The sequence below is a fragment of the Laetiporus sulphureus genome (assembly GCF_001632365.1).
Source record: "Laetiporus sulphureus 93-53 unplaced genomic scaffold LAESUscaffold_76, whole genome shotgun sequence".
NCBI classification, from domain to species: domain Eukaryota; kingdom Fungi; phylum Basidiomycota; class Agaricomycetes; order Polyporales; family Laetiporaceae; genus Laetiporus; species Laetiporus sulphureus.
The window spans coordinates 101,442-124,747 of NW_024468585.1; the positions used below are offsets into that span (position 1 = coordinate 101,442).

General features: G+C 53.1%; 9 protein-coding genes across 9 annotated transcripts; 4 read left to right on the forward strand and 5 right to left on the reverse strand.

Annotated features, from left to right (window-relative positions):
• Window positions 1–109: 109 nt before the first annotated feature.
• Window positions 110–4,041, forward strand: LAESUDRAFT_753105 (P-loop containing nucleoside triphosphate hydrolase protein). The gene is made up of 10 exons (XM_040911758.1): window positions 110–815; window positions 868–1,344; window positions 1,397–1,459; window positions 1,508–1,554; window positions 1,607–1,991; window positions 2,042–2,608; window positions 2,668–2,951; window positions 3,005–3,147; window positions 3,200–3,305; window positions 3,360–4,041. The coding sequence occupies exons 1-10, from the start codon at window positions 160–162 to the stop codon at window positions 3,683–3,685; spliced, it is 3,054 nt and encodes a 1,017-aa protein (XP_040758413.1). The 5' UTR covers window positions 110–159; the 3' UTR covers window positions 3,686–4,041.
• LAESUDRAFT_732091 (uncharacterized protein) lies at window positions 3,731–6,386 on the reverse strand. Its single transcript, XM_040910168.1, has 8 exons — window positions 6,252–6,386; window positions 5,605–6,193; window positions 5,141–5,494; window positions 4,986–5,084; window positions 4,792–4,935; window positions 4,378–4,722; window positions 4,138–4,319; window positions 3,731–4,083 (listed from the first exon to the last, which is right to left on the reverse strand). Exons 1-8 carry the CDS (start codon window positions 6,296–6,298, stop codon window positions 3,981–3,983), a joined length of 1,863 nt encoding a protein of 620 aa, XP_040758414.1. The 5' UTR covers window positions 6,299–6,386; the 3' UTR covers window positions 3,731–3,980.
• Window positions 6,387–6,895: 509 nt separating this feature from the next.
• On the forward strand, window positions 6,896–8,356 carry LAESUDRAFT_816417 (uncharacterized protein). The gene is made up of 4 exons (XM_040914771.1): window positions 6,896–7,302; window positions 7,358–7,531; window positions 7,585–7,755; window positions 7,809–8,356. Exons 1-4 carry the CDS (start codon window positions 6,918–6,920, stop codon window positions 7,889–7,891), a joined length of 813 nt encoding a protein of 270 aa, XP_040758415.1. The 5' UTR covers window positions 6,896–6,917; the 3' UTR covers window positions 7,892–8,356.
• LAESUDRAFT_532962 (uncharacterized protein) lies at window positions 7,980–8,687 on the reverse strand. Its single transcript, XM_040902842.1, has 3 exons — window positions 8,646–8,687; window positions 8,359–8,570; window positions 7,980–8,280 (listed from the first exon to the last, which is right to left on the reverse strand). Exons 2-3 carry the CDS (start codon window positions 8,493–8,495, stop codon window positions 8,106–8,108), a joined length of 312 nt encoding a protein of 103 aa, XP_040758416.1. The 5' UTR covers window positions 8,496–8,570; window positions 8,646–8,687; the 3' UTR covers window positions 7,980–8,105.
• Window positions 8,688–9,255: 568 nt separating this feature from the next.
• LAESUDRAFT_753108 (uncharacterized protein) lies at window positions 9,256–14,702 on the forward strand (the record flags this gene model as incomplete). The annotated part of the gene is made up of 11 exons (XM_040911759.1): window positions 9,256–9,375; window positions 9,711–9,775; window positions 9,848–10,115; window positions 10,162–10,325; window positions 10,528–10,831; window positions 10,889–11,263; window positions 11,315–11,845; window positions 12,033–12,278; window positions 12,340–13,291; window positions 13,355–14,207; window positions 14,264–14,702. The coding sequence occupies 11 exons, from the start codon at window positions 9,256–9,258 to the stop codon at window positions 14,700–14,702; spliced, it is 4,317 nt and encodes a 1,438-aa protein (XP_040758417.1).
• Window positions 14,703–14,836: 134 nt separating this feature from the next.
• On the reverse strand, window positions 14,837–16,234 carry LAESUDRAFT_732095 (NAD(P)-binding protein). Its single transcript, XM_040910169.1, has 10 exons — window positions 15,934–16,234; window positions 15,825–15,870; window positions 15,658–15,771; window positions 15,572–15,598; window positions 15,451–15,516; window positions 15,324–15,392; window positions 15,219–15,271; window positions 15,073–15,169; window positions 14,940–15,011; window positions 14,837–14,869 (listed from the first exon to the last, which is right to left on the reverse strand). The coding sequence occupies exons 1-9, from the start codon at window positions 16,195–16,197 to the stop codon at window positions 14,971–14,973; spliced, it is 777 nt and encodes a 258-aa protein (XP_040758418.1). The 5' UTR covers window positions 16,198–16,234; the 3' UTR covers window positions 14,837–14,869; window positions 14,940–14,970.
• A 3,646-nt stretch (window positions 16,235–19,880) lies between these two features.
• On the forward strand, window positions 19,881–20,338 carry LAESUDRAFT_628145 (Mov34/MPN/PAD-1; the record flags this gene model as incomplete). Its single annotated transcript, XM_040903359.1, has 2 exons — window positions 19,881–20,074; window positions 20,104–20,338. Coding segments are annotated over 2 exons (429 nt in total), but the record flags the coding sequence as incomplete, so codon positions are not given.
• Window positions 20,339–20,406: 68 nt separating this feature from the next.
• LAESUDRAFT_764438 (uncharacterized protein) lies at window positions 20,407–21,456 on the reverse strand (the record flags this gene model as incomplete). The annotated part of the gene is made up of 1 exon (XM_040913435.1): window positions 20,407–21,456. The coding sequence occupies one exon, from the start codon at window positions 21,454–21,456 to the stop codon at window positions 20,407–20,409; it is 1,050 nt and encodes a 349-aa protein (XP_040758420.1).
• Window positions 21,457–22,144: 688 nt separating this feature from the next.
• On the reverse strand, window positions 22,145–22,515 carry LAESUDRAFT_732097 (uncharacterized protein; the record flags this gene model as incomplete). The annotated part of the gene is made up of 2 exons (XM_040910170.1): window positions 22,427–22,515; window positions 22,145–22,370 (listed from the first exon to the last, which is right to left on the reverse strand). Coding segments are annotated over exons 1-2 (278 nt in total), but the record flags the coding sequence as incomplete, so codon positions are not given.
• Window positions 22,516–23,306: the final 791 nt, after the last annotated feature.

A 23,306-nucleotide genomic window follows, 5' to 3' on the forward strand; every position in this document is an offset into this window, starting at 1 on the left:
CACCTACACTAATGTTTGACGTGGGAACATCACGCTATTTATGTAAGTCGTTGTCGTCTTCTTGCGAACTTTGATTAGGTTCAACACACAAGCAGGAGGCAGAATATATAAAGTCTCAAGGCGTGCGGTCGGCTCGTGTACATTTCTTTCCCCTCCAATATGGCCCAACTTGCTCCTGGCAACTATTGTCCTAACGTGCTCTATTCCACAGGCTGCACGGATGCTGCATGTGGGTTGGTACACGATGTGAAGTTTTGTCAGGCTTGTGGCATCATTTTCCATCCCGCAAAACTATACAATCAACATATCAGCGGTAAAAAACATCAGGAAAGGGTAACTATCACTGCTACATCGTCATCAAATCGACTTCGTTGTCCTATCTGCGCCGTTCAAGTCAGCGGACGACCAAATTGGCAGCAGCATGTGGCCGGTGGAAAGCATCGCAGCCGCGCGTCTCAACAGGGCGTCTCTCCTGCTGTTGAGCCCGAAGATGCCAATGTCCTCAGAAATGCCAGACATTGCACGCTCTGCAGCAGGATCATCTCATTTTCTTCATGGTCTTCCCACGTCAGGGGCGCAGAACACCAGCGGCAAGAGCAGCACGCTTCCTTCAGGGCCGCCTTCGAACAGGCGGAAAGAAACAGGAACGGCATCAAGGTCATGCCCGATGGCGACATCGATTTCGGCATCGTCACCGCCACGAATGCTTCGCAAGGTGTTACGATCATGGTGGTGGTTCAGTCCGACAATCCCTCCAGTCAAATTCGAGTGGTATCCGCGTCATGTATCATGAAGAATCCCAACAGTGCATGCCCGTATGTTCTTCCTCTTGCTTCATCCATTTCGTTGTCATCATTCTGTCGACAGTTTCACTGCAGTGCTCGACGGCAGTGGGGAAGTGAGAGCAGCTCGGGACACTCGCCTGAAGTTGACATTCCGCCACCAAAACGTCGGACGATATGAAGGACGCCTGGAGATACATTTCCAGCGTAGCGGACAGAACTTCATGATAGTTCGGAGATTTAAAGCTACCATCGGTGACACCGCCGATCATGAGCTTTTGAAAGTGATGAAGCCATATGTCAAGCATAGGCGGGTACCCTGGAGGCGAGCGTCACAGTTCCTCCCAGGTAGTCCTCCACCTGCGATGAATGCGGTTCCCTGGAAGAAGAAGTTGGAGATGTATCCGACCCCAGAAAACATCATTGCAGCTCTAAGAGCAAGAGCATCGCCGCTGCAGATTATTGAGTTCATTCGTCAAAGCATCCTGCCCGCTACCTTCAATGAGACTAGTCATGGCCTCTACCTTCAGGTATTGTTATGGATTGAAGAATATCGTATGGAGTGAGTAGATTTGTGTTGCTGTCTGAGGACGTGGATTGATACAGTATGACAGGCAGGATATGCGTTCATACGATCTTGCCGATGCCACGTTTAAGAAAGAAGGAAGATACCACTTGTGGGTTCACGTGCAGCCAGGCCTAAAGCCACACTGACAGATCTTCAGCTTAGACGTGCCGGGACTTGCGGAGAAGCGACCAAGTGTTCTTATAGGTAAGGTTGAAGTTCATATAGTTGCAGTACTGAACTGAGAGCATTGCTTTAGGTGATCGCATCGAAGTACAGACGTCAGGTGCCACCGACGATCGCTGCTTCGAAGGGTGGGTGCACCTCGTGCGACGCGATGACGTCGGCCTCGACTTCCATCCGTCATTCAAGCCAATCGGTAGCCAGCGTTACAACGTCAGATTCCAACTCAATCGTATCCCATTGCGCAGACAACACCAAGCCCTTCGCATCTACCGGTCGAAACTTGCTCGTTTACTTTTCCCTCAACCGCAGCATGTTGGTCTCACGGCATCGGTCTCCGCAACTGATCTGTCCTTGGTTTACTTTGACGCTCGAGTCGGAAACAATGCCGCTCAGGCCACGGCTGTGCGTTCTATTGTTGAGCTGCGCAAACGAGCGGCGCCGTTCATCATATTTGGACCGTAAGCATGCCATATGCATGTTAAATGGCCCTCCTCATCTATCTGTGTAGACCAGGAACAGGGAAAACGGTCACGATCGTAGAGGCTATTCGGCAATTGCTCGCGCGCAACAGTCAAGCACGTATCCTAGCTTGTGCGCCGAGCAACAGTGCTGCGGACATTCTCGCTCAGCGGCTCAGCAAGCTGGGTGCGGATCAGTTGTTCCGCCACTACGCTGTCTCGCGGAAACCGGATGAGGTGCCCAATGACTTGCGCCCATTCATCTTCTTGAACACGCAGGGGAACTTCTCGGTACCGCCCTTGGAGAGGCTTTCGCAATTCCGGGTCATCGTATGTACATGCCTTTCTGCGTCATTCCCGTATGGAGTCGGTCTCCGTGCGGGCCATTTCAGCCATATCTTCGTCGATGAGGCCGGGCAGGCCAGTGAGCCCGAAGTGATGACTGCAATCAAGCCCATGGTACTCCCATCTACCCAGGTCATCCTCTCGGGCGATCCTAGGCAGCTGGGTCCCATCATCCGATCCACTGTAGCCCGGGAGCTTGGCTTGGGTAGGAGCTATCTCGAGCGGCTCATGGAACGCGAGTTGTATCAACCGCCAACGGGGCGGAACAGATCGTGAGTACTCTGTACGATGACTTACAAATCATTCGATGCTCACCTCGTAATCTGCGTAGCTACGTCAAATTAGTCAAGAACTTCCGCTCGCACGGCGCCATTCTCGCATTCCCGAATCAGCAATTCTATGACGACGAGTTGCAAGTGTCCGGCTCTCCGAGCGTCATCAATGCCTACGTCGGGTCAAGGCACCTGGAGAACCTGAAGTTCCCTGTTATCTTCCACGCTGTTTCCGGCAAAGATGACAAAGAAGCGAACTCTCCCTCCTATTTCAACGTCGACGAGATTATCGTTGGAAAGAAGTACATTGCCGATCTGCTCGCTGACCGGCGGCACCCGATCAGTGAGTACTACTTCCACTACAAGCAACTGTCGAATGCTGAGCCCTCCTTCCAGAGAAGAACGAGATCGGAGTGATCGCTCCATACCATGCACACGTACGCAAGTTCCGAAAGGCGCTCTCACAGAAAGTGGCAGGAGCTTCGGTGGACGAAGACGATGCGGTGAAGGTCGCCAGCGTGGAGGAATTCCAAGGCGACGTGAGCGGGCCTCCTTTATAGATGTGCAACCGTTAACGGATAGGGCACGCAGGAACGGAAGGTGATCATACTCTCTACCGTGCGCAGTAGCCGTGACCTGCTCGAGTACGATGCGCGCTATGCGTTGGGATTCGTCGCCAATCCGCGGCGGTTCAACGGTACGTTCAATATCACTATGGCTCATACATTCCGCTCACCTTGCATCGTACCAGTCGCTGTCACACGAGCTCAAGCCCTCCTGATAGTAATCGGCGATCCATCTGTGCTGTCGCTAGATCCGCTATGGAGGGCATTCCTCAACTACGTGTACCTCAATGATGGCTGGCGCGGCGAGCCCATTACGTGGGACCCTCATGCACCGGTGGATGACAACGGCGCGTTTGCACAGCAGCTGCAGCAGAACAGCCTGGCACATATCACGACATTCATGCAGCAGACGCAGGAGTTGGCTGGCGATGAAGAGGGCGAGGTGACCGGCGCTGATGTCGAGGAGGGTGCTGCCAACACGGAGCTTGTGCATGGCGGAGTTCAAGAGTGACTTCGCGTGCAATATACATGATCTTGTACATTTTAACACATATGACCACTTGCTTGATGTGTTCGTGAGTAACCCCAATGGCTGCTTGAAGGGAATGCCTATGGTCTGAACCCTGGTCTACATACAAAAAGTACCATACTTCAAGTTCCTGCTATTTAGCGCACAAACGTCCAAGCTCCAGTCCGACACGGAAAGCAACATTACAAACACCACATTCCAACATAGGCCAATCGCGACCTTTCGTACAAACCACACCCCTGGATATTAATCTGACCTCTCAGGACTATGTTGCAGATCATTGTGCAGCGATCGGCAGCGGAACGTCTATATCACCCAAAGGTATATGCTGCTGGCACCCATGCATGTCAGTCTCCCCAAAGCTACCATTCGGGTGCACCCTGCGTAGAAAGCGAGTCAACACTGAATTCATCGACTAAGGATATCCACCGCACCTCGGAATAGTGAACTTGAATGCACGCGCCTGCGGGAAGAATAGACAGGCAAGCACCGTCTCGGGCTTCACACCATACATCTTCGCAAGGATCTCCTTCGTGAGCACGCCGCTATTCTGTACCGCCTGGAAGATCTCCTCGTTCGGGAACATTACATCGAACGTCAACTCATATGGGCCGCTCTGCAATCGGGCATCATCAGCCTGTCGCCCAGCGCATTTTGAAAGCAAGGCTACGCACATTCTTACTCCTCAACACCGTCGCCACGTCTCGCAGCTTAATCGTCTTATCCCCATGCTCGATAGCCCGCCGCCACTGGGCGACCGGATCGACCTTCTTGCCCTCCATTTCCTTCTTCATTTCCTCCAGCGCACGCGCCGCGCTCGACATCTCCGCGTGGGCGAGGTGCGTGTACGTCGGCCAACGGCTTGGGTCCACTTCGGTCCCTACGGTCTGGTAGGTAATCGGGAACGGCGCGAGCGGGTCGTCGACGTTGATGAGATGGTACACGCAGAATTCAGAGGCCTCGCCAAGGTCTGTCTCCATCGGCGTAAGCGGGCCAGCGAGGTTGCCGCCTGTCGCGACCTGTGAAACGACGCGTGAGTGGGGGAAAGGTGGGAGGTGTGGAGAACAAGGGGAGGACGAAGGATGTACCTGGTACGCATACGGAGTGTGCAGGAGTGCAACACGCAGCGCATTGCAGACGCTGTGCGCGAGTCCCTGCGTAGGTGCAAGCACCTCGCAGAGGACGCACAATTCGTGTGCGTGCTGCTTGACCGGCTCGAGCGGACCCATCACCTAGTGCGATCGTCAGTGTCGTCCGTGCGGAAATAAGCATATATGCGCACCCCGTTCTTCCCGTAGACGTGGAACGCGATGCGGCAGTTGTCGCCTGTGAACTTCGGGTTCATCGTCCGCGCGTAGTTCTCGACAACGGGCAGGACATGCTGTACGATCAGCATGTGAGTATATGCGCTATATGCGTGCTAAGAATAATGCGTACGTCAATCTGCGCGATGAGCCCCGCATCACGGATGCCACCAATGAACACGGAGCGGAAGCCAGTCTTCTTCGCGCCCTCGAGCTTGATCTGGTACGGACGCGGCTCAAACACGGCACCGCGCACGCGCACGATGCGCGGAGTGAGCTGCTCGTACGTCGAATGCGCGAGGTTGAGTACGCCACCGGGACCTGGGAGCAGGTCTGGGCGAGTCTTCTCGTACAGCGTGTGCGCGGCGACGGAGATGGCCGTGCAGCGCGAGGTGTCGTTCGTCGGCTCGAGGTCGAAACTGTCCTTGCGGATCGTCGCGAAGATGAGCGGCTGCTTTGGCTCAACGCACATCCCGCCGCACTCGAGCTGTCCGATCGTGGTTAGATGATCTCAGGTAGATGAGATACCAAAACAGCGTACAATCTGTTGATTGAAGTCCTCAGCACTACCTAGTGGATCGTTTATGAGACGCTCACCTTGCCCATATGCCATGCGATGCCCGGGTCGATCCCGCGCTTAAGACATACAGCAGCGAACGGAGCAGGGTCATACGCCCGGCCGCCCAAGATGATGTCTACCGGTTCGTGCGTGTTCAGAGTAGCCAGGTATGGCTCCGCACCCATTTGCCCCACAATCACTCTGCTCGCGTCCACATCCTCCACAGTCAGCGGCGGCACGGGGCCACACGGGCTGATGTTGCCCTGCTCGAGCGCGTTGCGGACGACGGCCTTGTCGAACTCAGAGTATATCTTGGCAATGCGGAAGCGGTAGCCGTGCTCAAGCGCGAGCTCGTGGATGATCTCAGCAAAGAGATCGACATGTTCATTGGTTCCAGAGCCCCCGCAGGAGCCGATGAGGATGGGAATCTTGTATTTGGCGCAGGCGAGGAGCATGGGCCCGAGGTCGCGCACGTACGCCTCGCGGGGGCAGGTGGTCAAGCCGAGGGCGAGTTTCTGTGGCCCGGAGTCGGTGGAGCCTGAGTCGCAGATGATCGCATGTGGATGTCGCTTCTCGCAGTACTCGAGGAAGACCGACGCATCGTAGCCGTACCCGAGCATGCCCAGGCTGATGCGGCATCCTTTCTTTCAACTACACCTCGTGCATAGTAGAAGCTGTGACTCACGGAGCGATGATCCTCAACTCGTGCTCATCGGTGATGATAGCAGCCATGGTGGTCTTGAGATGGGGAGGTAGGCTGCCGCTGCATGCCCACGTTATATAGGTCTCTGCAGCACTGCTTCTCTTCAACGTCGGCGGACTGGGGAGGAGAGTTATTCACCGTTCCGGACACGATGCCTGTCAGATTCAGATTCACATGCTCTAGTTACTAAAAGCCTCTTACTTGCTGATGGCCGGTGGAAAGCAGACAAGCCGTGCGCACCAAGGCCCGCGACAGTTTGATCTACGCCAGTTTTATCGGCAGCGAAGCACGCAGCATTTCCGACGACAGTAGATGTGGTCGACCATTCAACACAGCAGCCAAAGCGTAAGAAGAGCGGCAATGGCAGATCTCGCGGCTGCTAGGAGCCTACCGCATTGTCACAAATGCTCCTCAAATTCACTGTAGTAACAGTACGTCCTGGCTAGCATGTACGGAACTTTGTCCCGATCTATGAATGCAATACGACAATTCCCAGATCGCAATGCTCGCGGAGTATGGAAGTTCAAGCGGCAAGGGGACTATTCCGGCCGTGCCGACACCGATTACTGATGTCCTTTTAATCCGCTTACAAGGTAGACCTTGATCATCATTTCCACCGTCGCTCATGTTGAACTGTGTCACAGCATCATGAACTTGAATACCATTGTCCACGATGGGTTTCGGCATGAGGCAGTGGAAGACACCGACCTCATGCATGGAGACGGTGAAGAAGTCGAGGATGACATTTTTGACGTTGACCCCGTCCCGCGCGTCAGTGTTGCAAGCATTTTACAACCCTCGGATCCTAAACACGCGTATTTCTTCTGCGCAAATCGCTATGTCTTGATCAATGTCGCTCCTGCCTCGACATTCGACTCAATTATAAGTGGCCCAAGAGCTATCGTCGAAGGCTGGCCGTATCTCATTAATTCCGGATTCGGATCTGTGGATTCTGTCCTCGCGATCCCAGGGAAACCTGGACAAATGTATTTCTTCTGCGGGAAACGGTACGTGCGTATATATATCGAGTCTGGCAAGTGTTCCCTGTGTCTCAGGTTGTGAACGATTGCTGACGCTGGATATTTTAGTAGAGACAACCTCAGGCCATGTGGTGGAGGGCCCTGCAGACATCGCTGCTAGATGGCCTTCTTTGAGGCGGGCTGGATTTGAAACTATCGATGCCATTCTCTCGAATCCAGCGAAAAATGAGGAAGCGTACTTCTTCAGCGGGGAACAGTATGCACTGATCGACATCGAGTCCAGTACAGACTTCACCCTTTCTCTGTAAGATTTCTTCTCAGCTCCCTCCTCACAGACACCAATGCCGACTCCATTGTTAATGGTCCGAAGGCAATCCGGGATGATTGGCCATCCCTAAGTCAGGCAGGCTTCAAAACCGTCGATACGGCTCTTCCGAACCCTGCCAACTTCGACGAGGCCTACTTTTTCTCTGGAGAGCAGTATGTGCTCATCAACGTAAGGCATGGTGCGTTTGCTGCTTGCGATGACTAGCATTCGTGTAACTCGGATTACATGCAGGCATTACCCGCGACTACGTAGTAAACGGTCCGAATCCCATTCGTGATGACTGGCCCTCTCTCCACCAAGCTGGTTTCTGGTGAATAGCGGTTCCTGCTACTGTTGCAATCAAAGGACTTCCTCGCTATGCTTCCGTGCGTTGTGCTTGAACCGAGCGATTAAGAGGCGGCTGCTCTTCATCAGCTCCTGCACAGAATGTCTCAGCCTGTTTTGTCCCCGAGTCCGACTGCCCCCATACGCTCTCCTCTATCCAATGTATGTATGTCAGCGATGTTTCCTTACTCGTTTAGCTGTCAGTCAATACTGTATGATCGCCACCGAAGCGCCGGACTTTATATACTTGTACTCTCTCTCCTTAAATGTTGCACTTCTTAGGTCCCTCTTAATCAAATACTGATTATTTCCAAGAAGCCATACAAGTGCTGAAATGACATGTCTTCTTGCTTCGGTTTTGGATGTTTCGTGATTCGCCCTGTTGGATAGCAATTGTATCAGTCTAGTCAGTGACGCGGTTCGTTCTCCAGTATTTTGCATACGGAAAACATTTTACTTTACTCTCAAAGACATCGCACGTTCCCTCAGCAGGATTGAAGTGCAAAAGACTACAACAGGGCCTCCTCCTGGGGTCGAACGAGCATAAAAGGCACTGCTTGAACTTCCTTCGACAGCGATTGGAAGCGAAGCCATAACATTGCGGGCTCCAGATCTGCCTCCGGGACTCTGTTCGATCTATGCAATCTAATCGGAGTGATTTGCTATTACCTTGACAGCGATCGTAAGGAAGCAACCCCGTCAGTCAAGCTTACAGCAAGGCTACAAGATGCACGCTTGGCTTACAATGACTGTCATACAGTGAAATGCAAAATCAAATAATGGGTCCGAACAAGCAGATAATCGCTGGACCATCGTATTTCCATCGCATACCCGGAGTTTCTGTCCTCATGCGGCCGCTAGGTTTCCATCCTGCAATAAATCATTTTGCGGATACTACACCACTCAATAGCCGAGCATCGTGGTGCCTTGTCTCCTATAGATGGAAGGACGATGGGCCACTTTGGAGCCCCGGACCAGATATGCAGTTAGCTCCATCTGTTGCCGATTGCTTCGGGTGAAAAACACTATAAGGCCCACCAATGAGAGTTGTTTGCGCATGAGAGGTCGAAGCGCGAGCTGATGATACAAGACAAATGGAAGCCAAGTTCGGATGGTTCGGCTCGAATCAAGCACCGTGCGTTGAGGCCGTGAGAGCATCGCGAAAGTATCGGAGGTTGCTATCGACAGATGGGAAGCTGCTCTCAGTACCTGGCGTTGCCGCTTCGTAGAGGTGTGTCCATCCAAGGCCACGTCCGGTAGAGGCTGCGTGATTCACCAAGGGGTGTGTGTATGTCTCACACAACTTGCCGATAAAGAACCGTTGTAGCAAGGTCCTTAGCTTCAGAAACGGACGATGCCAGACGGTAATGAAAACCATTCAAATGTCAGAGCGTTTGAATGCAGGATCGCTTCGTCGAAGGCTGGACTGGACAGGAGGAAGGCATCTAGTGCAAAGGCGGAGTACCAATGTCGGGTACTGAGGGGCTTGGGCGGACTTTGAGAAAAAAGACATCCATGAACTGTGGACTGATCCACGAACTGTAGACTGATCCACGCAGGTTTCTATCTGCAATACAAGAGACCCGGGTTGACGGCGGCAAGCAGGAATTTTGTTTGCTTAGGATTGGAAGATGGTCCTCCAGTAGGAGCATCAGATATTCTTGCGCACTGACTATCGTCTTGGAAGACGATATGCGCGTCGTGTGAACATCGTGTATCACGCACCGAAATCGGCTTGGAATGCAGATAGACAGGAGCATTACAAGCGAGACGCCCTCCGCCTATTCCTGATTCGCTCATGACGTGAAGAGCGGCCAAGAGCCGTCTGTTCCAAGACGTGCGGCCGCTATCGTCTCGGGGACCTATTTCTTTATGTGAGCAGCCGTTCCACGACCGCATCTCATTAGCCTCCATTCTGGTGTCCACCAATGATGGACAGGACGTAGCCGCCGTTTCAGCATATGTGTGGCGGCGGGCGATAAGCAAAAGCTTTGTTTCGGGCGTGAAAAGGTCGAGTATTCCGGTCGGAAGACCGACGGGAGCGGCCGTGGCAGCTCCCAACACGAGGCGGTGGCAGAGAGATCGTCGCGCACAAAGAATGTCTCCGCATTTGCAGACGTCGGTCACCAAGCTTCGTGCGCTGAAGACTGGAAAGTCGGGATGGCGGGAGGCCCGGGGTACAGCCTGCGTCCAACTGTAACCGTATCAGAGAACGTATCAAAACACCGGGATGAATGACGTCGCTGACTAAGCAAGGTAGAATCGTTCCACTAAAATATTCGCTTTTATTGCGGTATTTCCTCGCGACCCATGGCGACGACGTGTCCCGCAACCCCCCGCGACCCTGTCTGTTTGCGAGCGACGGCATAAGCCCGTTGCTGATACACAGAGCACAAAACGTAAACATATCACCAGGAGGTTTCGGTGAGTACTATTCCCGCAGCGCTTCGCCTGTGCAAAATACTTACCCTAGCCTCGTACGATGTGGAACCACCTTGATGATTTGTGATGCACATGCACAGGCACCCTGCTATTTATCTCCACCTTCTACGCCTGCAACCCCTGGTAATCGGTACCCATTCATTTTTTAATCCTCCCCCCGCCGTGCTCGTCCCCACCGTGCCAGGATGCGTGCTCTCGTCCGGCCCCTCGCAGTACACAACGCGTTCTTTCCCATCGAGTCCATCGTCTCCGTATTCGTCCTCGCAACCCTCGCCTACTTTCACATCCTCACCGGCATCAAGCATTCGTCCTTCTTCGCCTCGACCTATCCGACTAATGTGCGTCCAGCGCATGCCCGTCTCAGCGCCGACGAGTGGGTGGGTGTGAGCCAGCGCGATTGGAGCGATGCATGGAAGCATCCAGAACACGGCATGAAGGCCCTGGAACTGCAACAGATCGTGTTCAAACTTGATGAGCCCAAGGCGAAGGTATGTCTCTTCGCCGAGGGCGGGTGCTGGTACATCCGCTCACCGCCTACCTTGCAGGCTAGTACAGAGCTTGGTTCAAAGCCATCTGTCTTGTCCGAGATCACCCAACATCTTCCGTCACAGCTGACAAGTCTTTCGGGCGAGCCGTACTCGTCGGTGTGCTACTACCCAGGTTCAAACGTCACAGGCGTGCCATGCTTTGTGTCATCGTCGGCCGACGACGCATCGTCCGCCCTCACGTTGTCGTTTGTGCCCGGTGCACGCGAGGACTGGCTCGAGGCGTTGCGGCAAGTCAAGTCGGTCACCGTGGACGGCATTGAGTATGACCTGCACGGTGCGAAGCGCGAAGAGACAATCGGCGAGATGAAGAGCAGCAAGTGGGTCGCATACGCTCTGCGCGCGACATTTGTTCGCTTCTGGGAGCTCACCAAGGTGCGCATGGGTTGCGTTGGGATCCTTCATCATCATCTGACATCCCTCTAGAAAGCCGACTCGCTTGACATCGTCGTCGTGCTTCTTGGCTACATCCTAATGCACGCGACCTTCCTTCGCCTCTGGCTCTCCTCTCGTGCACTCGGATCCAACTTCTGGCTCTCGACAGGAATATTCTCGTCATCAGTGACGGGCTTCCTCTTCGCGCTTACGTTCTGCCGATACCTAAATATTCCTCTCGATCCAATTGCTATGACGGAGGCGCTTCCGTTCATGGTCTGCACGGTGGGCTTCGACAAGCCGCTGCGCCTTGCGCGCGCAGTGCTCGCGCATTCGCAGACACTCAAGCCTCAAGAAGACGGGCGCATGAAACCCGCTGGTGACGTCGTACTCGAAGCGCTTGACCGCGTCGGGAACGTGATCCTACGCGACTATGTGCTCGAGATCCTGGTGCTACTCGTCGGTGTGAACAGTGGCGTTGGCGGACTCAAGGAGTTCTGCTCTGTCGCTGCTGTCTGCCTTGGGATGGACTGTCTGATGGTCTGCACGTTCTACACCGCCATACTCACCATTATGGTTGAGGTACGTGTTTTTTGTCTGCGTCTTACCCCTTTGTGACGCGCGGTCACTCCCGTTTCACGGGTCATGTGTGTGTGACTTCCGTCACGTCCTCTCCTATGACAGGAGGTCCGCCCGGGCTCGGCTCATTGTCCTTTGCTCGGCTCATTGTCCCTTTTTCCAATGCCTGACCTGTTCTTGTCGTATATAGGTACGCCGCGTGAAGCTCGTCCGCGAAATGTCTCGCTCTCGCACGAGCAGCATCGTCGCGCCATCCGGCCATGTAGTGCGCCCTGCGCTGTCCAAATCCTCGAAGTCGGTCACAGCCCCAAAGAGCATAAGCGAGCGGGTCAAGGCCGCTGTACTTGGTGTCAAGGGCTCGCTCCTGCCTGACTCGCATGGCAGCAAGGCGCTTCCTGCGGATGAGAACCCGATGACGAGGCTTAAGTTGCTTCTGGTGAGTGCTGATCGTATCGATTGCATGCTTGTACCGATCCTGATGAGTGTTGCTGTGCCAGATTGCCTCTTTCCTGACCCTCCATATCCTGAACTTCTGCACGACATTGACTCCGGCTACCGCCCTAGCCCGTCATAACAGGCACTCTGCACGGACAGCAGCTGATGCGCTCCCTCCCGCTCCCCTTGTTGACATCACTAGCCCTTCCATCTCCAGCATCCTCGCAGACCTCGCCAATGCTGAGGAGGCCGGCCTTACTTCCCCTGATCTTGTTGACCCTGAGTTGATCGTCAAAGTCGCGCCTCCTGTCTATCTCCACCTCGTCCCTGCAAGGAGCGTGGCCGCCTCGAAAACAGAGGCGATTGAGAACTTCATGTCTAGCTGGACCGACCTCGTCGGTGACCCAGTGTTCTCGAAGTGGATCGTCGTCTTCCTGTCCATCAGCGTCGCACTCAACGGCTACCTGTTGAAGGGCATTGCGGCTGGATCTGGCTTGGCAGCGATGAAGGCAGTGAGAGACAAGGGCGTGCGCTTCCGTTCGCGGGTGCGCTCGAGGGTCAGGCCGGAGAAGGAGGAAGAGTCTCAGGAGCAGGAGCACAAGTCGGTCGTTCCTGCGTTCATCATTCCTTCCGCGGCACCTGTGACCGCTGTGCCCGTGCAAGTGCGTGAGCCTGTGCGTCCAGTGCTCAGTGCGCCGCTCAACCTCGCGAGCGTGGATCTGAAGCTCCGAGAGGCTGCCATCCGCGCACTACCAACGCCTGCGGGGACACTGTCACCCTCGAGCGACGCGGAGAACAGTTTTGTCAAGGAGTCTTGCAGCACCGGCCTTCGCTCACTTGAAGAGTGCATTGACATATTCGAGAATGGTCCAAGGCCCGTGTCGGTCGCACTGTCGACGTTAAGTGATGAGGAGGTTATCCTGCTTGCACAGAATGGCAAGATCGCCCCATATGCTCTCGAAAAGGTGCTTGGTGACCTGGAGAGAGCTGTTCTGATTCGTCGCGCATTGATTTGTGAGTCGCATATTCGCTCTCCGCTTGCGTCGGTTCGTTCGTGCTGATGTGACATCCTTCTAGCTCGTGCGTCCAGGACGAAAACGTTGGAATACTCTGATGTACCAATGAGTGGCTATGATTACTCTCGAGTGATGGGTGCTTGCTGTGAGAACGTCATTGGTTATATGCCCATTCCGCTCGGCGTCGCTGGACCGTTGAAAGTCGATGGCGAACTGTACCCGATTCCGATGGCTACCGCTGAGGGCACTCTCGTTGCTTCGACGTCTCGTGGCTGCAAGGCCCTCAACGCTGGTGGCGGTGTTACGACCGTGCTCACATACGACGGCATGACGCGTGGCCCAGCGATCGATTTCCCCTCCATCGTCATGGCTGCGCAGGCCCGAGCGTGGGTCGAGTCCGCCGAGGGCTACGCCGTTGTCAAGGAGGCATTCGAGTCAACGTCGCGATTCGCAAAGCTGCAAAACATAAAGTGCGCCATGGCCGGCCGGACGTTGTTCGTGCGCTTTGCTACCCGCACAGGCGACGCGATGGGCATGAATATGATCTCGAAGGCTACGGAAAAGGCACTGGAGGCCATGAGCAAGGAGTTCCCCGAGATGGTTGTCCTCGCTCTCTCGGGCAACTACTGCACGGACAAGAAGGCTGCTGCGATCAACTGGATCGAGGGCCGTGGCAAGAGCGTTGTGGCTGAGGCCGTCATTCCGGGCAAGGTTGTCAAGTCCGTGCTGAAGACGACTGTTGAAGCGCTCTGCAATCTGAACACCAAGAAGAACCTTGTTGGCAGTGCCATGGCCGGTTCGATTGGTGGCTTCAATGCACATGCTGCGAATATCTTGACCGCGGTCTTCCTTGCGACCGGCCAGGACCCTGCGCAAAACGTGGAGAGCTCTCAATGTATGACGTTAATGGAACCGTGAGTTTCCGCTGTATCATACAGAGCGCTTCAGCGTGCTGATGTCAACCTTGCAGGACTAACGGCGGCGAGGATCTGCTCATGACCATCACCATGCCCTGCATCGAAGTCGGCACCATTGGTGGCGGTACCGTCCTTGCTCCGCAACAAGCCATCCTGGATCTGCTCGGCGTGAAGGGCGCGCACCCCACAAACCCCGGCCAGAATGCCCAACAGCTTGCGCGAATCATTGCATCAGCAGTCATGGCGGGCGAACTGTCTCTTATCAGCGCGCTCGCTGCAGGCCACCTCGTTCGTGCCCACATGGCTCACAATCGCTCTCAAGCGAATACCCAAGCTAACACGCCGAGTACCTCGCGACCCGTCACACCCGGCCTCCCATCTCCAGCAGCCAGTACGTTTTGGGCTGGTGGCGCGACTCAGGGCGTGATAACACCCGTCACGTCTGGATCGCATTCTCCTGTGCCTGCCGGCTATGTCGTGGACTCGAAGTAAATGATCGTGCTCACATGTTTTACCTTGCCTTCGCGCGCTCTTCTTCATGCTGTTTCGTTCAGCGAATGAATGGAATTTACTTACCTCTATGTTGCATGACTAGCATTCCAGTGTTACCCGTTCATTCTACTTATTAGCATTTTGCTTTGCATGACTACATAGATGGACTATTGCATATATTGTATTAACTCTAGGAGCAATGCGCGACGGAAGACTATGGGAAAACTGCCTACTTACTTGCTTGCATGTTCTGTTCTGTCGAAGCAGATCAATCGAATGTCACACCGCCATTGATTAAGATCGTTTGGCCTGGGTGCCAACATGAGCTGTGAGTGAGCTCTACTTGAGGCATCGCGATTGTGATGCGCACCAGTGATGAAATGCGACTCCGGTTTAGCAAGATAGGACACAATGCTGGCTATGGTGTCGGGTCCGGCTTCTGGCGAGTCGAGTGGCAAGTTGAACATCTGCGGGGCTATCTGGAAGTGCGTCGAGCTCCGAATGCAGTGTTTCTACCTTCTTGACTGTCGACCCTGGTCCTCCATTAAGTGCATCGTCCGGATGGTGCGCTATCCGGTGAGATGTCACGCAAGGAGCATCCGCCTTGTGTAACGAACATACCGAGCGCTGTGATGATAAAGCCTGGTGCATACGCATTGACAGTGATGTTGTAAGGGGCAAGTTCTAATGCTGCAAAGTACATAGGCATGTCAGAACTTTTACTTCAGAGCACTACCTTGAAACGTACCGACACTCTGCGTGAGGCCTCGCACAGCGAACTTCGTTGCGCTGTATGCAGCGAGATTTGTGGTACCTGTAAATGACGGGATCAGTGACGGAAACGGGTTTTGTTTTGCTGAGGCGCCTACCCTTCTTTCCAGCTTGTGAGCTGGCTCCTGTGTAGAATGTCCATTTCGAAATTGATATCGATATGCTTGACAACAGTTTCGTTCACCTAGAATTCTTCCGCCACGCCCTTGCTTGATCATCTGAATAGCAGCGTACTTGTAACATAGCATGACTCCTTGTAGATTGATAGCTATGATGCGCTCCCAGTCCTCGGTAGACGCTGCCGCCTCGAGATTCGTGCATTGTTCACTTAGCGGATTACGGATAGCTTACTTTCCACAAAAGGCTTGTGTATCGCAATGCCTGCGTTGGCGACCATCTAAAAAAGAAATGCAAGTTCGGGCTTCATGAAAATTTAGTAGCAATTCTTAGGGCGACATACCACATCTAGTCCTCCAAGTTCACCGACCACCACTGCGATCATATTTCGGACATCGTCTTCCCGAGAAACGTCCCCGGGCACCGAAAGTGCTCGCCTGCCTTTCGCCTGAATCTGCGCAACGACATCCTGTAGCTGATCAGACTTTGCTGCGATATCGTTGACTGCGACGTCCAGGCCATCATCAGCCAACCTTAGCGCGATGCTCAAGCCTATGCCCTGTGCGGCACCTGTGACTACCGCAACGCGAGGAGAGAACTCTGCCATGACGCTGTCTTGTTCAGAGCTTCTCTGGTGGTGAGCGGTACACTGGTGGGGGTGAGTCACTGCCTTGCTTTTACATTGCGGCCCACTGATGTAGGCTTATCCGAAAGTGCGTGGGATGGTGTATGGTCTCATGACAGCATCAGCAGTTCAACTTCCCACCTTCCTCGGAGGTAGTGGCCCGTATCATTGGTTGAAGAAAGGTAGCCACACCAACAATACTACGGTGCTTTATTCGCTTCTGCTGATGATTAAATTCAGTCAATGATGTGCAATCAGGACATACACAAAAGTCAAAGCACGCATGAGCGCCTGAAAGTTGCTGTATGCAGACATGGAGCATTTCAATTACTCACGCACCGTGCGTGTAGCGGCGAGTTTTTGTAGCAATATTGGAACTGGAAGTTAGACGAAGAACTTTGCACGCCAAGTTCAGCCGAGGCGCATTCAGTGGATGAGCACAGATTAACAGGAAATATTTGATGGTACTCTGCCAGAGACGCTAAGAGATGTAAAGGTTCAGTTCGCTGTTACTATCGTCAATAATCGTTCGTCACAGAAGAGGCAACTGTCCCTGCATAACGGAGTGCTTTCAGCGAAAATATTGTTCACAAGACACGAAAAATCATTGAAGACTCGACAAACAATGATGTCAGGACTCGCGAAAAAAAACACGCTGGAAGAGGCTATTGGTGTTGACTGCTTGGCGTTTACTGGTAGAACACACCTACAAAGACAGCGGTCACTGCGGCCACCAGCCTTTTCGTGACGGCGGCGCTTGATGGTGCCCGACAACGGCATCCGAGTCTGCCATTTGGCACTAAGTACTATAGTAAGTATGAGACTGGCACACCGGGGCCAGTATCGCTTACGACTCTGGCCTTCTCATGAGCTTCGCAGTCGTGCCGTGCGGACAACCAAATTTCCAGCGTTCATGTCTACATGACAGAGATCGCGGCGAGCCAGTGTAGCGTACATGATTGCCCGCTAGCGCCCTCTCACGGTGATTTACGCGACTTCAGCGCTTGAGCTTGAGTGCTCAGCCGCAATCGATATTCAATCGTCTTGCCATCTCCACGGTAGCTACTGGATGACTTTCCGTAGGAATTTAGAATCTGTTTTGTTCCAAATGACTGAGTTTGAAAAATGTGATGCGCGAGTGTTCCAGACCGTAACCCAGTTTCGAGCCCAACTAGGTATGACTTTAGATATGACTTTTTCCAGATCATAGCCACCTGTGCGTATCCCAGTTATTGCTGCATGCATTTCATAAGCAGTGCTGCTGCCATGCCCTGTTCAACATCGGAGACACAAGCCATGATGTAATGATCGATGTCATTGAAGTTGACATTCCTCTGCCTGTTCAAGTCCATCTACACTGTGTGGTGAAGGACATTCAACAAAAAGGACGCGCGTCGCGTCACTGATCACAAGAGCGTGACAGGCCTCCGGGCATTGGCAACACTGCTGCCAGATCATCATCACCGCCAATCAGGTGGTGCATGATGCCAGAAAAAGCGTTGAAGCTGTCTGGAAAGCCTCAGAGACATCTGGAGAGGGGGGGTGCCCCATGCTCCAGATTCGTGCATTTGGAACAAGCATCGGAGTTTCAAAATGTCACACTGTCATGCCGGCTAAACTGCGGCAAGCAATCTGAAACAAATGTGTGTTCTAAAGCCGTATCTAAACGGCCTACGGAAAGTCATCCACTATAGCAAGCCAGAACAGAAGGTATGCCCTCATTTTCCTTCGCAGACATGGCATCCCATTCCTTCTAATTCAGTAGCATGCAGCCAAAGAGAAACGTCCAAGTTGCGTTGTCGTAGCCATCGATTCTCGTTACGAGAGTGGAAGTATTGGAGAGTTGCCCAACTGACCAACTGGTAGTATACCGTTGCGTCTTGGCCCCCAACATTTGAGCACCTCCCCCCTGAAAGCAAGCACTTACAACTCTGAATGCTCCATGCCATGATCCAGAACCCAAGTGCACTGGCTGAGGATGGGTTGGCTGCCTCTGTACGAGCTGAGGGTTAAGAATGAGTATATAATTTTTCGAGAAGCAACATTTATATCCACGGTCATAGGACTCTGAAAGCACCGCATCCCGTCCGATCTGCACAGTTAACCAGAGTGCCGCCTAGTTAGTACCACGGTGGGGGACCACGCGGGAATCCTGGGTGCTGTGGTTTTGTTTTTTTTTCTGGAATTTGACTTTGCTCATTGTTGCCTGCAGAGAAAATGTGGTCCTGCTATCAGACTTCTCATGCACTTCATGCACTATATATGCAAAACGTGCTTAGTTGTGATTTCCTGACTTTGAACCCTCCCCCCCCCCGGCACACACGTATGGTCAAGTCCGCCTTCAAGCTGTGCGGTTTACGTAGGAAACTTGCCAGGCAGCACATCTCTGTTCCGATAAAGTCTTATTTCCCTACTATGTTCCGTAGAATCTAGGGAGTTTCGCGCGGTGTGGCTCAAGGTACTTATCGCAGCGCGACGAAGATGATATGATCGTATTCATCAAGTCCTTATCTCTGAAGCACATACTGAAGCGCTACAAGCGTGGATGGCACGAACTCATCTGCACACTGCCGCCACACTCGGCTACATCTCTTCCACGTAGATTGTGCCGGGTTCGGTGCATGGTCGACCAAGGGGGCAGCGCAGACAACACCGCACTTCTCCTGGCGTTGAGGTCGCTCTCGGGCTTCAAAACTTCAAACGCCATGGAGTACAGCTCAATAACGCATCCTTGGCGAGACGGAAGGGCTGTCGGTGCATTTCAAAATGCTCGTTGAGCGGCATGCCAATGTTGTCGCTTCTCTGGAAGGACGTACAGTGACATTCTCTGCATGCAAAGCATACGAGCTTGAACTCGTTGCCTTACTAGTTCGTCATTGAACCCCCGCTCACTTTCAAAAAAACCTGGCCCATGGAAGGACTCGTAATAATGTGTCAAAATTGCACAGTATGTCGGCTAATTAGAAATGCAGACATAAAGGCAAACATGTCCATCCACCGAGACGCCGCCTATGTTATTCTAATATATCTGTTCTCAGCCCAATTTCTGCCACACGCGTTGCTGTCTACAAAGCAAAAGGCACTAGACATGTCGTATTTATGTATTTCCCGAAACAGCGTCGCAGACGATAACGATACAGAGTGCTCCATGCCATCGCTGGCCGAGCATAATCACTGACAACGCCGCACACTCTCTACACGTTTGTGACGAAGTGAGTCCTCATTTATGCTGATTACACTGACTACAATTGGTTATAGATAGGTACATATGACTCGTCGGACACTAGCTTTCTCATTACCAGGACATTATCAACCCAGCACGCATAATTACATCGTCCTTTCAAAGTGATCGCAACGAAACATTACTTCTGATCTTCTGGACATCCTGAATAGCCGGGGTAGCCACCGACATAACCAGAATATCCGCCAGATCTTCTCTTTGACTCCAGATGGTAACGGAGTGTCTTACACGCGCCGTGACGCGTATTGAAAAGCATGAGTTGACTACCGGTGCTCTTCTACAAGGGTTCCGAGATGATTTTACGATTTCGTATGTCGCGAGCATTTGTACTCATCTGACTTTCAATAGCCCGCACTACTTCGAAGTATGCAAGATCTCAGCCTGATCAAGATGGTAGGTCGCCTTCAGCGGCTCCGATATGCATCTGACCTTGCTATCTCAGATCTTCCATGCACGATCAGGCATGCCTCACGAGATCATGGGCATGATGCAGGGCAAGGTCATGAACCATGCGCTCGTCATCATCGACTCGTTCGCACTGCCTGTACAAGGGACAGAGACACGCGTCAATGCAGCCAACGAGGCAAACGAATACATGGTGCAGTATATTCAGGCGAGGTAGCGGGGATGTATGAATTTCGGAACAGTCTAGGCTCGTACCTCTTACAATACTGTGCCTCCTTGCAGGTAGGGCGTTTGGAAAACGCGGTTGGATGGTACCACTCGCATCCCAGCTATGGCTGCTGGTTGTCTGGCATTGACGTCAACACCCAGATGATGAGCCAGAAGTTTCAGGGTCCTTTCATCGCGGTTGTCATCGATCCTAACCGCACAATCTCTGCTGGCAAGGTCGATATTGGTGCATTCCGGATGTATCTGGAGGAGTGTACGACCTTCAGCCTAAAACTGTCCCCCCCCCCCCCCAAACTTCCCCATTCCCTCCTGAGCTATTATGAGACAGTCGCCTGCCCATTTGGAACCGCCTGTAGACCTGTTTCCGTGAGTCTCGTCATATCCATCTTTCCCATGATGAAGTCCTTCCAAAACTGAATAGCTGCCGCAAGCTCATTGCGCCCCTGGAGTATGGAGTCTACGCCAAGCTCGCTCAGGACGTCCACGATTTCCGACTGGCTTGCTGCTGACCGAGCAGAAGCCATGGCGCATGCGTGGGTATCGTTCTGGCTGAGCAGCTCTGCGTATAGCAATCCCATCTTCTCCAGCCTTTTGACCGCCTCCTGCACGACGTAGACATTGTCTGGGTCGTCGAGAGCGAAGGATTCGGACAAAGACTCTTGGATGTGATCGTAGCCACGGGCTTGCCCCAGATTGGCGCAGTTGGAGGGCCAATGGCCCCAATGGGCCAGGGCGTGTAAGATGTTACCTACATGCGAGTGTGATTCTGACCTCGTGTGCGCCCTGTCAGAGGCCTCAGCCAGCCGCTGCTGCTGCGTCCTCGCAACGTGTCTGCCCATCGTCACAGCCATGACCACAAAGGCTGTCTGCTCACCCGCCTCCTGCACTGCCCAGTTGCGTGCGAAGTGCAATGCCTCGTCGTGCGTCCAGTCCTTGGGGGGAGTCCTCCGGATGAGGAGCTGGAGGTATGTCACGACCGGGCATATACCGTCCTTGTGGAGCCAGTCCACACGCCCGTTGGCCAGCAGCCACTCCGGGTACCGGCGATCAAAGTCGAAATCCTTTCCATTCAGCATCTGCCGCTTGTGGAAGAAGCTGGATTCGCCCAAGAGCACGCCCGCCGACATTACAGCGGCGTTGGTCGAGGACTGCTTGAACCTCGCGTCAAACCAGTATGCGATGCCGAAAACCTCGGCGGTGGCGACCAGGAGCTGCGGCGGCGCCGGCGGGCTGTCTCCTGGGCATGATGGGGGACAGAGGGGTGGGGTGAGTTCCGGGTCTGTCCACAGAGCTTTGACGTCGTCGAGACTGGCAATTCTATCGGCCAGCGTTTGTAGCCTCGTATAGACTTCGTCTTCACCAGCCATTACTGATGCACTACTGTTCGTGTGAGTGAGTGTGTGTGTAGAATGACGAGCGAGCGAGTTAAGCGAGATGAGCGCCAAGACGCAAAAAGCATTCGATGTAGGTGGTTGGAGGCGGAACTTAGAGATCGCTGGTGTGGGGGTATTTATAGGGAGTCAAACCGTTTGTCGTCAGCTATCAGGCGGCCACTAACTGGATGACTATCCGTAGGAATTTAGAACTGTTTTGTTCCAAATGACTGAGTTTGAAAATGTGACTCGTGAGCTGTTCCAGACCGTAACGCAGTTTCGAACCCAACTAGGTATGACTTTGGATACGACTTTTCCAGATCATAGCCACCCACACCTATCCTGCATGCATTTTATAAGCAGTACTGCTGCCATGCCTTGTTCAACATCGGAGACACAAGCCATGATGTAAGGACCCATGTTGATGAAGTTGACATGGCTCTGCCTGTTCAAGTCCATCTCAAATTCTCAATTGCAATGCCGCTGTGCGGTGAAGGACATTCAACAAAAAAGACGCGCGTCGCGTCGCTGATCACGAGAGCGCGACAGGCCTCCGGGCATTGGCAGCGCTGCAGCCGGATCATCATCACCGCCAATCGGATGGTGCACGATGTCGGAAAAAGTGTTGAAGCTGTCTGGAAAGCCTCAGAGACATCTGGAGAGGGGGGCATCCCCCCTCTCCTCGAGTGCTTCGAATGCATTGAGCGTGATGTCTCGTAAAGGACCTTGTTTTGCCCTTTTATTTTCATTTCGTGGTCCAGCAGCTCTTACGTCTTTCGGCCACTCCTTTTCCGGTATGTTGTGCGCCGTTAACGTAGTTCGTAGTGCCTCCATAGCTTGCTTGTAGCCCTCAAGTGCTGCAGTATATAGATCGTACACCCATACGGCACATCCCGACATGCAGCATTCTGTTGAGAAGATAAGAACAGAAACAGCTCGATTGAATACATTCGAAACAGCTTACCATCTGCTTCGGGTTTTCTGGGCTTATCTGGGACAACAAATCCGTCGAACATCCTAAGTTGCTTGCCTTTCCATCCTGCAGTCCCCGGCACGCCCACATGTGTCCCACTTGCCTCTAAAGCAGATTCATCACCATCTGCCTCGGTCACGAGTTCGTTGATCTGTTTAGCACACGCTCCCTTGCCTCGCAAGGAGCGTTCAAGGCGCTCCCATCGCGTAGTCAGATTCTGCGAACGAGAGCGCGTCTTCTGCTGTTCGATCTTAACCTGCGTCAGCAGAGAATAAGGCCGGCGATCCGCTTGGAGCTAGTGTTTGCGGTTCTCATGTGAGTGAGATGGGAGATGGAGGAAGGGAGTCCCGGGTATCAATAGGCACATGAATCGTGAGCAATTGGCATGGGGACCGCGTTATGGATGTCGGCCTGGAATGATAGTACAGTAGACTATCTCATAATGCATGATCTCATAATGCATAATATCTCATAATGCATGGCCTGACCCGGGAACCGTGCTCGTCCCCAAGGGAATTATGCATAAAATCTCATATCGCATATTGCATGACCAAATTTGGATTTTATGCATTATCAGATTGGAAATTTGACCTATTTTGGATGATGTGCGCATGAAAATGGTGTTGGCAAGGTGTGAACATGTATGAGAGCTATCTATCATAGCAAAATTTTCATTTGCTTCTCCGTGTCTGGGCCTGAAAGCACTCGAAAATCACACCCCACAGTCATCAAGGAACTCGCGTTACTGCCTTATCTGTATGTACTTACAGAGTTTCACACAAATCCCTTGGAAAGTCACCAGGCGTGACAACTGCTCAGTGAAGGGTCACAATTGTCACATTATGTAACACAATGTGACACATCTGGTAAT

Bases quoted from the DNA above. Each gene is read 5' to 3' on its own strand.
- LAESUDRAFT_532962 (XM_040902842.1), bottom strand. From the start codon at position 8,495: ATGGCTTCGCTTCCAATCGCTGTCGAAGGAAGTTCAAGCAGTGCCTTT. The intron at 8,281-8,358 runs GTAAAATGTTTT...GCTATCCAACAG, and splicing joins GCGATGTCTTTGAGAGTAAA to GGCGAATCACGAAACATCCA.
- LAESUDRAFT_816417 (XM_040914771.1), top strand. From the start codon at position 6,918: ATGAACTTGAATACCATTGTCCACGATGGGTTTCGGCATGAGGCAGTG. The intron at 7,303-7,357 runs GCAAGTGTTCCC...TGGATATTTTAG, and splicing joins GCGTATATATATCGAGTCTG to TAGAGACAACCTCAGGCCAT. The intron at 7,756-7,808 runs GTGCGTTTGCTG...GATTACATGCAG, and splicing joins GCTCATCAACGTAAGGCATG to GCATTACCCGCGACTACGTA.
- LAESUDRAFT_732095 (XM_040910169.1), bottom strand. From the start codon at position 16,197: ATGGCAGAGTTCTCTCCTCGCGTTGCGGTAGTCACAGGTGCCGCACAG. The intron at 15,272-15,323 runs GTATGTTCGTTA...CTCACCGGATAG, and splicing joins CTTTATCATCACAGCGCTCG to CGCACCATCCGGACGATGCA. The intron at 15,012-15,072 runs GTGCGCATCACA...GTTGGCACCCAG, and splicing joins GGAGTCGCATTTCATCACTG to GCCAAACGATCTTAATCAAT.
- LAESUDRAFT_732091 (XM_040910168.1), bottom strand. From the start codon at position 6,298: ATGGCTGCTATCATCACCGATGAGCACGAGTTGAGGATCATCGCTCC. The intron at 6,194-6,251 runs GTGAGTCACAGC...ATGCCGCATCAG, and splicing joins GAGTTGAGGATCATCGCTCC to CCTGGGCATGCTCGGGTACG. The intron at 5,085-5,140 runs GTACGCATTATT...CTGATCGTACAG, and splicing joins GGCTCATCGCGCAGATTGAC to CATGTCCTGCCCGTTGTCGA.
- LAESUDRAFT_753105 (XM_040911758.1), top strand. From the start codon at position 160: ATGGCCCAACTTGCTCCTGGCAACTATTGTCCTAACGTGCTCTATTCC. The intron at 1,555-1,606 runs GTAAGGTTGAAG...GCATTGCTTTAG, and splicing joins GCGACCAAGTGTTCTTATAG to GTGATCGCATCGAAGTACAG. The intron at 2,952-3,004 runs GTGAGTACTACT...CCCTCCTTCCAG, and splicing joins TGACCGGCGGCACCCGATCA to AGAAGAACGAGATCGGAGTG.